Source organism: Trichechus manatus, unplaced genomic scaffold (genome assembly GCF_000243295.1).
Source record: "Trichechus manatus latirostris isolate Lorelei unplaced genomic scaffold, TriManLat1.0 scaffold00104, whole genome shotgun sequence".
Classification (NCBI taxonomy): domain Eukaryota; kingdom Metazoa; phylum Chordata; class Mammalia; order Sirenia; family Trichechidae; genus Trichechus; species Trichechus manatus.
The window spans coordinates 4,259,261-4,274,319 of NW_004444040.1; the positions used below are offsets into that span (position 1 = coordinate 4,259,261).

The 15,059-nt window shown below is 41.9% G+C and overlaps 1 protein-coding gene across 1 annotated transcript; it reads left to right on the plus strand.

Annotated features, from left to right (window-relative positions):
- Nucleotides 1-2,134: 2,134 nt before the first annotated feature.
- CHGB (chromogranin B) lies at nt 2,135-14,818 on the plus strand. Its single transcript, XM_004383048.2, has 5 exons — nt 2,135-2,198; nt 7,611-7,657; nt 8,139-8,232; nt 11,927-13,704; nt 14,683-14,818. The coding sequence occupies exons 1-5, from the start codon at nt 2,150-2,152 to the stop codon at nt 14,764-14,766; spliced, it is 2,052 nt and encodes a 683-aa protein (XP_004383105.1). The 5' UTR covers nt 2,135-2,149; the 3' UTR covers nt 14,767-14,818.
- Nucleotides 14,819-15,059: the final 241 nt, after the last annotated feature.

Consider the following 15,059-nt stretch of genomic DNA (forward strand, 5'->3'; position numbering starts at 1 on the left):
AAGGTTTTAACAGACTCTTGTGACAAGACATTCTTTTCTGTTTGTTTTAAAATAATTTCAGAAAAATGTAAAAAGTATAAAAAATTTCTATATGCTTTTCAGTTCAATTTCCCAAATGTTAACATTTTACCACACATGCTTTAGTATTCTCTCTCTCTCTAACTCTATCTTTACATATTTTTCCAAAAATATTTGAAAGTTGTACACATGATACTTTACCTCTAGATACTTCAATGTGTGCGTCCTAAAAACAAGGACATTCTCTTACATAACCATAGTACAATTCTCAAAATCAGGAAATTAACATTGATACAATATATTATACAATCTACAGATCTTATTGAAATTTTACCAGTTCTCCCACTAACATCATTTTTAACACTATTCTTTTAAATATTCTGTGGCTGTGGTCTTGGCAAATAATTCCCAGCCTTTTCCGGAAGACATAGCCATCTATTCAGCACATGCAAAAAAGAATTTGAGCCTCATTAATTTTCAAGAAAAGGAAATCAAATTTCTTTTAGCTATGTATTCAAACATTTTCCTTCTCTGAAAGACACCCCAGGTGAAGTCTCACTCTGTTCCCCAAAGCCTGTACTATCAGAGAAGATTCTGGATTGTTTCTCTTCTGTGCAGGGCACTTGCCTGCAGCTTTTTCCTCAATTCTTTATTAGGCTGAGGGAATCCATGTTAAGTATATTCTGGAAACTGTTTTCACCTTCCTGTAACACATAATAATAAAATACTTTCCTATCTCAATTTTAAAGCAAGAGAGGATGCACAGGGCTTGTAGAATGTACTAGTTCCTACAAGCAAGTTTATTTCCCACAGTGCAAGAAAAATCAAAATCACTTATGCCATTACCAGCCCCTGGGACTATTGCTCTGTTGTAAAGGAGTAAAGGCCAAAAGGTAACAACCTAAATAAATACCTATCGGAAAGAGGATTGGTTAAATAAATTCTGGTATGCTCATTCAATGTAATGCAGTGCAGCCATTCAAAAGAAGGTGCAAATATATGTCACAAAAATAAATTGAGTCGAAGCAACAGAGAGTGGTCAAGTCTTGTTGACTACGCAGAGGGGAATTGGGAACTTGAGGGAGATAGAGATAGAAGGGAGACTGTTACAGTAAATCCTTCTGTACTGTCTGATACATATTTTTTAATTATGTGTATATGTTGTGTATTCAAAGAGAGAGTCATGACAGACAGACAGACAGACAGGTAGATAGATGTTGTTGTTAGGTGTCATCGAGTTGGTTCCCACTCATAGCGACCCTATAGGACAGGGTAGAACTGCCACATAGGGTTTCCAAGATAAATATAAAGAATATTTAGTTTGAAGAAATAGCAGGTCCTGTAGTCTCTGGCTGCACCTTTATTTTTAAAACCATCAGTCGCTCCCGTTTCCATTTTCCCCAACCATTTAGTTCTTTCTCCTTCCAAAACCAAACTCGTTGCCGCCAAGTCAATTCTGACCCATGGTGACCCTATAGGACAGAGTAGAACTGCCCCACAGGGTTTCCAAAGAAACTGGTGGATTCGAACTGCCAGCCTTTTGGTTAGCAGCCAAACTCTTAACCACTACGCCACCACGGTTCTGTTCCTCTGGTGGGTAGTGGAGACACAAAACAGACTTAGTCATGCACACTTTCACCAGAACCCTACATAGCCGCACATAGCCTTAAATACATGTTTTTTGATTTGGAGGCGTGTCGGGGAGATGCGGAGCAAGCTTGGGCAAGCCAAGCGAGACCCCCAGCCTCTCCTCCCGGCTTAGATCTGCACTACCTCCCCTCACCCTTCCCATTCCCTCACCGCCTTCCTACCCACCCACGCTCCAAACCAGCGCACCCAGGCGACTGGACTGGCGTAAATTTCCGCCTTCTTGCGCCGCCGCCGCCCCCGGGCCTCCTCGTGACGTCAGAGCGGAGCTAGGGGCTTCCGCCGCCTGGCTGCCGGCCCCTCCCGGCCCTGCAGCCCCCGCCTGCCCTTTAAAAGAGCAGGGTCTGCGCCAACCGCGCCACATCGCGGGGACCAGGACACACGGCTGGCTTCCCGGAGCCTCTCCATCTCGCCTTCCTTCTGCACCTCGTCCCACCGGTGCATCCGCCACCCGCTCTCCGCGCAGGTGCGGGCGAGCCGGGCCATGCAGCCGGCAGTGCTTCTCGGCCTCCTGGGAGCCGCGGTGGTGGCCGGTGAGTGGGTGCCGCGGGCAGTTCAGCACCGCGGATAGCGCCGGCCTCCGGCTTCCCGGCTGCTCAGGCATCTTTGCTGGAGGATACTGGGAGAGAGGGGCGGTTGGGTGGAAGAGGCTTTTCCCTTCTTGCTTGGGGTTCTTCATTTTGATTCTTCCCTAGGTGCTCCCCTTAAACTCCCTTCCCTGCCCCACCAACTGACCCGGAAAGCCAGAGGTCTTCCTAGCCCAGCCTGAGAGTTTTCCATAGAAAAGAAGAAAACGTGCCCGCACCTTCAAGGAAAGTCCACATTTTGTGCTCACTTCTAAGATGTCATACTCTCTCTGCGGTTCTAGAGAAAGACTATTACAGTCTGCTTCTGTATCTGTAGGTGAAGATTTGTTTGACTGTTTAAGGCCAGATGACCACGGAGAGACAGGAGTACATGTAATATTAGTAGGCTGGCACTTGCATAATTTCATCATCATTATTATTATATAAACATGATGAGATAAAAGTAAGTCTAGTATGCATATAAGATATATAGTTTTTCTTAGCATGGGCATACATAATACGTGTTTGTATGTACAGGCTTAATATACTGTTTTTTTCTATTTTGTATTTCCGTCTCTGGAGAAAGGTAATTTCAAACTCAAATTAATCCACTTCTTTAGTTATGAATGGAAACTTCACTACATAGTTTGACTTTTATATTCCACAAAAATAACTAGAATATAAAATAACCACAAAAGTATCTGTGGAGTAGTAAAAAAGAAATTTTAAGTCAATTTGGGAGGATAAAATTTTAAGTAGTAGATAATTTGACCCTGTGTGTGTGGAAGACTATGGAGTTAACCTTTCAAAATTACTCTCAGTCTCAAAGAAATGAGAGCTCTCTGGAGTTTTGAAAAGTGTGTGTGTCTGTGTGTGTGTGTAGAAATGAATAAAATCACTATGGGTATTGAGCCTACTGAGAAGTAAGTATACCACTAGAATAAACTGGAAGTTTTCTTTGGCTGTTTTTATGACCTCACAGAAAATTGTTCTCATTTGAGATTGACATTCCTAACTAGAACTGAGGTATTCCCATCCATGACTGTGAAGCTTTCATTGACAGCGTTCCTGGATCAAAATGATAAAGATACAAAATGAAAGCCAGTGGTAATTTATTTTATTGCAAGCTACATACTTCAGAATTTTCTGAAAGTCTTAGTTATTCTTACAAATTGCCTGTAAACGGCCTAATTTTAATTAAGAAAACCAAGTGAATAATTAAGAGTCCTTTGTGGTTGAAACACTTTCAGAAAGAAATTGCTTAATAGGCTTAAGCTATGTTATACATTGTGCTATAGACCAGGAAAACAGTGACATTTCTGGGACTTGTTTAACTCTGCTGGTAAAATACTTACGGCTCTCTTACGCAAAAGAATATTTTAATAAGGCTTCATATTTTAACAGCAACTAAAATGGAGAATTATATTCTTTTAAAAAAATTTTCAGATATAATTTACATACCATAAAATTCACCCTTTTAAAATGTATTTCAGTGGTTTTTAGTATATTCACAGACTGTGCAACCGTCACCACTATCAAATTTCAGAACATTTTCATCATCCCAAAAAGAAATCCTATACCCCTTAGCAGCCATTTCCCATCCACTCCTCTCTCCCCAGCCCCTGGCAATGAGACATGATATTCTTCAAGCAGAGTTTGTTATTTAGCAAAATCACAGGACTGGGGGAAACCTCAGGAAGCCATCTGGTTCACTTCCTACTTTAAGAGCTTCTGGAGGGAGGGCCACAACCTTCCACTGTAGCTGCTGTGTACTCTAAATACTACTATGAGTGAAGTAACCACATGCTCTCTGCATTCAACTAGGTAAGATGGTTTCTGCATTCGCAAGAGCTTACTTAACCTGTAATTTTACGGCTATATTTGTAATGTGGTATTAAACCTTGATAGTTTATGAGCTATTAATTCTTTAGAAGTTATTCTCAGATTTATCATAAGGCATTCCTTATAAATTGTCCTCCTATTTGAGTACTTCACTTTAATTATTAGGTTTTCTTTTGTGCCCCCTGAATCTTACTTTATATAAAAATAAGGTAAACTAACGGTAACCAACATGCCTTTGGCTGTTACTTTGCTGCCACATATTCTATTAGAAGCAATGTAATGGCACTTAGATGTCCCACAAGATGCATACTGTACTTTCACAAGCAGAGCCTACTCTCTTTCCATCAAAAAAAGGTGTGAAGAGCCTTGATCAGAGAAACAGAATTGTTCTATAGTATTAAACATGAGCTACAAATTCTTTAGTTAGAAAGCTATTTCTCTCCCCTCAAATCTTATGACTGTTATTAATTTGTCAATATCAGTAATTAATAAAAGCATCTAAATGATAGCAATTTTACACTTGTAGGGGGAAATGTAAAGCATTAGCAAGGAACTGTCTTAGCAAATAAGGTTTGGTAAAGCTGGATTTTAAAAAAGCATACCCTCTTGTTCATGAGGGGAGTAATTTTTTCACAGTTATTCCTTTCCAGGGGATTTTACAGATTTTCAGCTGGGAAGAGCAAGTGCCAATGTAGGAATCTTCCCAAATAACAGCCATTTGGGGGATAAAAGAACGGCCCAGCATATTAAGTCCCGGGAGTCAAAGGAGGGTCACCTGGATCTTGTCTGAACTGCATTTCAGAAAGAATGCCAGGGCCTTCACGGCTTGTTAGCCACTTCTCAAACACTGCAAGTGATTCTAACAGGCCAGATAACCCGGGGTCTCCAGAAACAATTGAAATAGATCCCAGCTCATGCCTTGAAAAGGAAAAGTTAGTAAGGTGAGTAAATGAAGTAGGTGTTTTATGTCTTGGTTGAGTCCTATGATATGTAATTAATTAGTGGGGGTGGGGAGCAGAGGCTTGGCGAGCAAGCATTTTGAGAGGAAAGATCAGGTTGCTGGTCATAAATCAACTGCATTTGAGCAGCTTCCATCTCTGAAAGCTGCGGACCTGGCTCTTATCCCCTGCTAGCTCTTCTCTTGTTTCAGGGACCTAGAGTACTTTTCTGCACTGGGCTTCTCCAGCCATATTCATGGTTGTCTTTCCCAGTGAGTACCAGAAGGATGGACACGGGCCTACGTGGAAATGCTTTGAGCTTCTCTAGTGGAAAAGGCTTACACAGAACAAAGTAAAAAGTGGAAAAAAAATCAAAGCAGCTTTGAAAGAGGAAAAAAAAATAGCACTAGAAAATTAAAATCTCTTGAAGCGTTTCCTAAGAAGACAAAGGTACTTCAAATGCTTGTTTGAAGTAGGCAGAATCTCATGTCATTTAAATAAATAAAAAATTTTATCCTCTTAAATGTGTCATCACAAACCGGTTGTTAACCGCCTGTTTTCATATGGTGTTATGGACTTGATGGTGCCCTGGAAGGATCAGATACCTCCCTTGTTCTTTACATTGTCTCAGACAACGTGGGAGAAGGGAAAGACAACATTGGTACAGATTCATAAGCAAGCTCATTCAGGCAAAGTCTTGAGGATAAAAAGGGAGGTAATTAATTATGTAAGATAGTCATAACCATGTTTTCGTAGAGGAGGTGAATTTTGGGGAGGATATTTTCTTGGGGAGAGGGGTAGGCAGAAGGAGTCACAGATCTTTGTCCATTTTGGGTGGACAGAGAGTAAGGGCTGAGAAGGGCACCCTGGTTTTATTTAGACTTGATTTGTTTTAAACTTTATTGAAGTATAATATGCGTAAAGAAAACTGCATATATCGTAAGTATATAACTTAATGAATTTTTCACAAATTGAACACAGCTGTAACCAGCACCCAGATCAAGAAACATTACCAGTACCCCAGATGTCTTCCTTATCTAGGGACTGGATTTGATTTACAGTGGACTTAAGATAGCATTCATTTCCAAATTATGTTTAAGATACTGCTAGGGAAAAACAGCAGTGTGTGTGTGTGTGTGTACACATGCATATTCGCACATGTCCGTGTATTTATACACTAGGGTAAGGGAACAGTTCATCAAATGGTTTCCTGACTTTTCACTGACATTTATGGACCATCATAGCCCCAACATTGGACTATTTTCAGAGCTCTCCCAGCAGCATTTTGTTGTTTCCTCAACCCATTTTGGCCTACTTTCACATACCTTAATATAGCATGTCATCCTCTACTTGGAACTTAAATTTGCATTTAAAGAATCTTTACATCATTAATTAGAGCATCCAATAGCTATTTTTCTTCCATAGAACAACCTCTTTGTGATTCCAGTAGCTTCCTTGCTTCTTTGCTAACTAAACCCCACAAGTAACTGTGTCTAACCCCCAATCACCCATAAACAGCTGTTTCCTCCTTCATGTAAGAAATGACCTCCAAAATATCCCATGTTGGAAGCCCAATCACAGATGGGCTGGATAGTCTTTAAATGCTTTTCTTATTTACTAATAAATTCAACATTTGCTTTATTTTGCTTCAGATTGCCCCAGGTGATTTTTGCCTAATTGTTGCCTTTCATGCAGGTTAATGTGGTATAAATCTGAATGACGTCATTTTCTTCTTTCAGATAACTATTTAATGAAGAACATTCATCTCTTTAGAAAATGCCTAAGACCTTCAGTTGCCTTAAGTCTTACAATACTTACACCCTGTCTTTATAACACTAATGTACTAAATTAGTTAATTTCTTAAGAACCTCAAAATAGAATTCCTAAGATAGTGTCTTCATTTTACAAAGTTGTCAGCCAGGTGACTTTAAGTAGTTATAATGCTGTTTTTTGGGGAAAATATATATGTGTAAGTATGTAGGAATGTATATATGTAGATATATGCCTAAAATATATTCTTAGTAATACCTGTAGAACTGCAAAATTTTATCCATATCCAAATAAAACTGATTACACCATTAATCACAGAGTTGGAGGAGACAGGGAAGGATGAGTTAAAACTGAGAGAGAATAGTCTAGATCTTTTCCTTGGAGAGCATTGGAATGTCAAAATGTGGCTGGAGTCTAAATTCTTTTAAATTGAAGTACAATGTACATTCAGTGAAATATACCAATCTTAAGACTAGAATTCTGTAAGTTTTGACCTGTATAACCAACACCCCAGTCAAGATACAGAACATTTCCATCACCTCCAAAGTTTCCCATATGTGGGAGCTGAGTTTTGTTTTCTTTTATAAGCATGAAGCTCCCGTTTCCTCTCTACTCCAGTCCACACCCCACCCCTGCTCTCTTTGAGTCACTGCCCCATTGGTTAGGGCCAGCATGTCCTGACCCCTAGGGAAGTCTTCTCAACTTCACTCTACTAAGCTCCATCTCTGCCCCTTTGTACAAGTAACGTGCAGATTGTTTTGTCAGTTTGGGTTCACATTGTTTTCAAAAATGAACTCAAGTCATTTCTAATACTTTTTCTCTTTCAAAGCTGTCAGTTCTATGCCAGTGGATAACAGGAACTACAATGAAGAAATGGTAAGTTGAAATATAAGTCTAGAATCTAGACACCATATTCTTCCACTCCCTAACCCAACAAAAAACCCTCAAAAACAATAGGCTTACAAAACCAGTGTTCATCCTTGACGGCAGGGGGATGAGGGGTGCCCCTCCTACACTGGGGTCCCACATCCCTCCTGGATGTTTTAGTTCTCTCAAAGATCGCTCCGTCATCACAGCCTTTTTCTTCCAACCTGTTCCTAAATGGGTATTTATTTCCCTTCTCAGGGTAACCTCAAACCAATGCCTTCTTGCATTGTTCTGTCTAGAGGCTTTCCCCTTTTGGTCTCCATGTATTGGGATGCTTCATTGCTGTCCACATGTCAGTATTCCTGTCCTAAGGATTCTGCATCAGCTCAAGTCACATAGTCAAACCTCCCTCAACAGCAGCTCTGAGTTGAGCAGTCTGCCCTGCCAGTGGCCCCAGCTTTTCCCAACCTGCTTTCGGGTTTTCCTCCAGGTGACTCATTGCATCATTGAGGTCCTCTTGAATGCTCTGTCGAAGTCCAACGCTCCGCCCATCACCTCTGAGTGCCGCCAAGTCCTGAAGAAGAGTAAGCATCCCCACTGCAGGCAGATCTGTGTCCCTGCAGTGCTTCTTGCTCCCGCTCCTTCCACTTCACCTTCCACTTTGCTTCCAAATGGACTGGGGGGCATAATGCAGTGGGAAGGGTATTGACTAGACTACGAGACAGAAGATATGGCTTCTAGTCCCTGCTTTGCCACTTAGTAGCTGTGTGACCCTGGTGAGGACCCCTTGCCTCTTTGGCCTATTTCCTCAAAGTAAAATGAGGGGGATGAACTCGATGATGGAGTTCAAAGGACAAATCAAAGGACACGTGTTTATAAGGACTCTGGAGATACACTCAGAGAGCAATAGAATGCTGAGATGGGGAGGGTTTAAGGGTTCCTTCCTCCAGGGTTGCAGACTCAAACACCAGCCAGGACCAGACAGATAACATAAAGGAGGCAGGACAGGAAGTGACTCCCAGACTGGAGGCACATGCCCATTCGGAGAGGGAGTAGATATTTCTCAGCTCCAACTCTATTGTGGAGAAATAGACTCCGTTTCCAGATTTTTCAAAAGTTATTAAGTTTGGATTTTAAATGACATTCCTTAGTATTAATATTTTCTTTGAATTTATTTAAAATGTTTTTTAGGCCAAACAAAACTCACATCTGGGCCATCAGTTTGCAACCTCTGTCCTAGTCTCATTTTCTGTCTCCTGCTGGTATGGCTTAAGCTTCTCAGAAGACTGGTGGAGCTTTTGGTCAAATGGATCAATGAATTCCGTCCTGTGGCTTTCCTCCCGCACCACCCCATCGCCATTCCCACTCTCATAAGCCAGTAGGCATTTATTAGCAAATGAGAATTTGGGGAGTAGGGAAGAACCACAGAGTTTTATGGCCCGAAGAGACCTTAAAAAAAAAACCCAAACCCCTTGCCGTCGAGTTGATTTTGACTCATAGTGACTCTAAAGGACAGAGTAGAACTGCACCATAGGGTTTCCAAGGAGTGCCTGGTAGATTCGAACTGCTGACTTTTTGGTTAGCAGCCATAGCTCTTAATCACTATGCCACCAGGGTTTCAATGAAGAGACCTTAGGGAGCATGTAATCCAACTTCTAACAGGTACAAGAATCCCTTTGGCCAAGGTTAACCTGGTCATCCTCACAGCAAGACAGTTACAGATGGACGGTACGTTTCCTTCTTTTTACTTGAGTTAGGGATGGGGGTGCATTTCTCCTTTTTACTTGAAAGTAAAAGTGAGCTTCACACCTTATTTTACAGATTGGCAATGACTGTGTGCCACTAACCACAGCCCTCCTCCAATCTCACCTGCGTGGGCTTAAAGCTAAAGTTAGCAAGAAGTGCTAAGTTTCAAGGTACAAGCTGCTACAGGCAATACACAATTAACAGGGAAAAAATAAAAGTACTTCTGTTCAAGACACTTAAGACCCCACATACCAGCAGGCAGTAGGAAAGGGGCCACCTCGCCTCTGGCCCGGGAAGCCAAACCCCTGGTTGGCTCTCATTCCGCTGGCTCTCAGAATGACATCATATCTGCTCAAAGCTTCCACCTACCCATGCCCACCTGGCCAGCCTCCTGCCAATGCTGTAAACACTGCCACTGGCTCTGCAGAGGAAAAGGAACTGGTAATGGATGGGCTAGCCCTCAGATGGCTGGGTGTGAAAGTTCAGGAACATTCCAGTTGCCTTATAAGACCTGAGAACGTTAGCATACCAGTCTGAGCTTTAAGCAGAGAGATGCAGACAGATCCACTACTTCTAGGACATTTTTATAAAACCGATCAATTTTTTTCCATTTTGCAAATATTAGTTCAAGATGGCTCATCAGCACAGTTCAACAGAAATATAATGCAAGCCACAAATATAATTTCACATTTTCTCATAACCACATTAGAAAGTAAAAAGAAACAGGTAAAACTAATTTTAGTAATATATTTTACTTAGCTCAATATGTTCAAAATGTTATTTCAACATGTAACTGATGTAACCATTATTGAGGTATTTTAAATTCTTTTTCTCATACAAAGTCTTCAAAATCTGGTGTGTGTTTTACACTTATAGCACATTTTCAGTTTGGACTAGACAGATTTCAAGTGCTCAGTAGCTACAAAAGGCTGGTAACTCTCCTATTGGACGGCACAGATATAGACCCAGAACGGGCTGAGCTTCAGGCTTTCTATTTGAACTCAGTGACGTAAGTGGTATCCAAGCCCTACCAGTAAAGAACTCAGAAAGTGTTAGCTGCATTTTTCCTTTCATGGGGCACCCTTGAGCTAAGGAAAATTTAGTAAAGGAGCTATCAACCTTTGGAAAAGGCAGAGGAGAAAAATATTTAATTAAAATATCAGTTGTTACATCTTCTGTGGACTCATGAAGCACAAAGATACCTCAGAATACTGAAGTTCGTCCTTTTTCCTCAACATCTGAGAACATGTTGGGTGAATAGGACCTGAGTGAAGGAAAAAATTGTCCTTCCTACTGTTGTGCCATTTTCTCATAGAAGAAATTTACACCCTTTTTATTGTCATTTACTGTCATTGTCACTGCTAGATTGACTCTACACAGTAGATAATAAAAACTGATAAAATATTAATATAAATTAAAAAAAATACCCACATCGAACCCTAGTATTTCCCATTTTTGCTATCAAACTAAATCTGTTTAGCTAGATTGTAGTTAGAGCCAGTCACGCAAGCTAACTTTTCACCCCTTACTTAGAGTAAGTAGGGGCTGCTAACCAAAAGGTCAGCAGTTCAAATACACCAGTCGCTCCTTGGAAACTCTGTGGGGCAGTTCAACTCTGTCCTATAGGGTTGCTATCAGTTGGAATCAACTTGACTAGACTTGACAGCAACAGGTTTGGTTTTTTATTTTTTTTGGTTTTAGAGTAAGTATGGAAAGAATGGTCCAGAATTATACATCTTTGAACCTCAGTGTCCTCATCTGCAAAAAGAGAAGGTTGAACTGGATGAATTCTAAGGTTTCTTCTGTTTCTAAATTGTAGTATTTCATAAGTCCACCTCTGGATTTCATTTTGATCCCTGATAGCGCCAATGAAAGATGCTAGTTGAGTATTATGAAAACATGGAAATGTAGAGAGTTTATCATTAGATTTAAATGCAGCCAAGAAGCTTTCATACCACTTGCTTTTCAAAGGAATCTGAGTATATTCTTTATTAACTTAAAAAATTATCCTAGCAATTTTCAGTGTCCTTAGGATTGTGAAAATACCCCCATGAGGTATTTTCATAAGCATGCTATACTAATTTTTGGTTTTTTTTAATAGCAACATATGGAAGAAGATTGGCATGGTGGTGCTTGTGAGGGTGCCTCGTGGGGGGATGGGGGGAGCAGGGCACGGCGGGCAAACAAACGCAGAAGGTGAGTGTTATTTGTATAAAAATATGGTACGTAACTTCCAAATTACATCATTACATAACTCCCAAACCACTGAGAATCGTGGTCCAGCCAAGTTGACACATAATCTTAACTATCACAGCCAGTGTTACTCTCGCCTCACACTTCTGTGTTTGTTACTGCCAGAGTACGTCGTTAATATGCAAAATAGTCAGATAGTAGATTTTTTACTATGTCATAAATGCAAAAATGTCAGATAACGAGATAAGAAGTGAAGAATGGGTGTAGTGATTACCTAGGCTAGTAATTATTGAACCACAAGCAATTTTGAAGTTATACTTTTTTGTGCATTCATTATAGGTGGAAAAGAGGTCAAAGATGAAGAGGAAAATGAAAACAAAAAGTTTGAAGTAAGATTGTTAAGAGACTCAACTGACTCTTTAGAAGTCCACACACCCTCCAGTAGGGAGGAAGCGGGAGCCCCAGGGAAAGAAGACACCCAAGACCCAACAAAGGAAGACAAAGAGAAATGGGCAGAGGGAGGTGGGCACAGCAGAGAGGAAGCAAGTGACCTTCAAGGGAGCCTTTATCCCTCTGGCAGTCAAGTCTCCAAAGAAGCAAAGACACACCATTCTGAGAAGAGTGAGGAAGAGGGCAGGGAGGAAGAGGAAGAAGAGAAATATCAGAAAATGGAGCACGGGGGAGATGTCAGTGAAGAGAAACACCTTGGAGAGTCAGAAGGGACACAAAGTGCCTTTCTCAACAAAAGAAACCAAGCTACGGTTAAAAATAGAGAGGCCAGATATGACCAACACTCTGCAAGGCCCTCTGAGGAAGAGACACACAGCCGGGAGCAGACACACAGCCGGGAGAAGAGCAGTCAGGAGAGTGGAGAGGAGGTGGGAAGGAGCCAGGGGAAACGCCCCCAAGAGTCTAAAAGCCAACCTGGGAGCCAGGAAGAATCTGAGGAGAGTGAGGAAGATGCCACCTCTGAGGTGGCCAAACGACGCTTGAGGCCAAAACACCACCATGGGAGAAGCAGGCCTGACAGGTCCTTTCAAGAAGGGAAGCTTCCCTCTGAGGAAAGGAGACACTCTCTTGAAGGATCTGAGGAGTCAAACGTGGGCATGGCCAGGTTAGGGGAAAAGAGGGATCACCATTCAACCCACTACAGGGCTTCAGAGGAAGAACCCGAATATGGAGAAGAAGTGAGGAATTATCCAGCTGTTCAGGCTCCTGAGGACCTGGAGGGAGAAAGATATGGAGGCAGAGGAGGTGAGGAGTACAGGGCACCAAGGCTTCACAGTGAGGAGAGCCAGGAGGAGGAGGACAAGAGAAATCACCTCACCTCTGAGCTTGACAACATGGCACATGGATATAGTGAAGACAGTGAGGAAGTAAGGGGCTATGAAGGGGGAAAGGGACACCATCACAGAGGCAGGGGAGGGGAGCCAAGTGCCTATTCCACTCCTGACACCAGAGAAGAGAAAAGGTTCTTGGGAGAAGGATACCACCATGTTCAAGAAAGCCAGATGGACAAGGCAAAGAGACAGCCACAGAGTGAGTGGAAAGAGCAGGAGAGAAATTACCTCAACTATGGTGAGGCCAATGGTGAAGGAGCCCAAGGCAAGTGGCAGCAGCAGGAGGACCTGCAAGACACTAAAGAGAGCAGGGAAGAAGCTAGACTTCAAGACAAACAATATGCTCCCCATCACACTGCTGAAAAGAGAAAGCGATTAGGGGAGCTGTTCAACCCATACTATGACCCTATCCAGCAGAAAAGCAGCCATTTTGAGAGAAAGGACAACATGGATGACAATTTTCTTGAGGGTGAAGAGGAAAATGAGCTGACCTCGAATGAGAAAAATTTCTTCCCAGAATACAACTACGACTGGTGGGAGAAAAAACCCTATGGGGAGGATGTGAACTGGGGATATGAGAAGAGAAACCTCGCCAGGACCCCCAAGCTGGATCTCAAAAGGCAGTATGACAGAGTGGCTGAACTGGACCAGCTCCTACACTACAGGAAGAAGGCAGCTGAATTTCCGGACTTCTATGACTCTGAGGAGCAGCTGAGCACCCGCCAAGCAGCAGAAAATGACGACGGGGTCGACCAGAGAGTGCTGACAGAGGAAGAGGTACAGTTTTGGGCTTTTGTTTGAAATTAACATTGTCGATGTTAATAAATGATGTCCAAGACTATCTGGTATTAATGGGGAAACTGATGGAAAGGATTAACTCACCATGAGAATGTGCCCCTAATAGTGGAGTGAAGACAACCTCTGGGATTGGTTTCCAGCCATTGTTCACATACCTGCCCACCTCCCTCTAGTGCCATGGTTTGCAATCCTGGCTGCACATTGGAATCCCCTGGGGAGCTTGGGGTGGGGGGTGGGGGGAAGTGCCTGGGACCCACCCCTGGAGATTCTGTCTTAATTGGGACTGGGTACTGCCTGGGCTTCAGGGTTTTTAAAGCTTCCAGGTGATTCCAGGGTTTAGCGAAGGTTGACAACCATTCTTCTGGTGGTTTCTCCTTGGTCATGTGACTTTTCATCAGTATCTCCCAGGGTAGGAGAACAGGTGATATAGAAATTAGTTGTTTTGGCCACTAGGGTCCCATAACAATGTGTGTATAAATTTTTGTATGAGAAACTAACTTGAGCTGTAAACTTTCACTTAAAGCACAATTAAAAAAAAAACCCACAAATGGAACCAAAAAAAGAAACTAGTTGTTTTGTTCTATCTTTCTCTGCTCTTGTTAAGTTCGGAGGAAAGGGACTATTCATGCTCTAGGACAATCAGAAATTTAAATCTGGGAGAGGTAACATTATCAGAGCTGTACCGGCCCAAACAACTGTTTTTCCCCTAATATTGTGTAGGTCAGTGCTTCTCAAATTTGAATGTGCATCAGACTCACAAGGGATTGTGAAAACACAGATTCCCAGGCCCCAGAGTTTCTGATTCAGTTGGTCAAGGGTTGGGCCCAAGCATCTGCATTTCTAACAAGTTCCACAGTGTTGCTCACCTAAAATTCCCCTTTCTGTTCATACTTCCTCAAACTGTAGCAAAATAAATGGATCCAGGACCTCATGTCTCCACTTTTCTGTATTTTCCAGGAAAGAGAACTTGAAAACTTGGCTGCGATGGATTTGGAACTACAGAAGATAGCTAAGAAGTTTAGTGGTAACCGAAGGGGCTGATGGTCGTCGGAGCAAAGGGCAGTTTAAAGCAGCAGCCCTCACGTTACTTTCCACCACTTCACTGAAAGGCACCATTTATTTACCCAAAGGCAGAAAGTAGAATTTACTATTCATTAAGCATTTGACACAATTGAAAATGTCTTTAATTTTTGCCAGAATGCTATTGAAATGAATAGCATGACTTGCAGCATATACTTTCTTGCAAAATAGACACGTTAACATGCTTGTGACGATGACTGTGATACTGTCCTTGAAAAAATATATTTATCTCAGTTTGAAATAATTAAAAGATT

Coding starts and splice junctions, on each gene's coding strand:
- CHGB (XM_004383048.2), top strand. CDS start 2,150: ATGCAGCCGGCAGTGCTTCTCGGCCTCCTGGGAGCCGCGGTGGTGGCC. Junction 8,233..11,926: donor CCGCCAAGTCCTGAAGAAGA/GTAAGCATCCCC, acceptor CATTCATTATAG/GTGGAAAAGAGGTCAAAGAT. Junction 13,705..14,682: donor GAGTGCTGACAGAGGAAGAG/GTACAGTTTTGG, acceptor TGTATTTTCCAG/GAAAGAGAACTTGAAAACTT.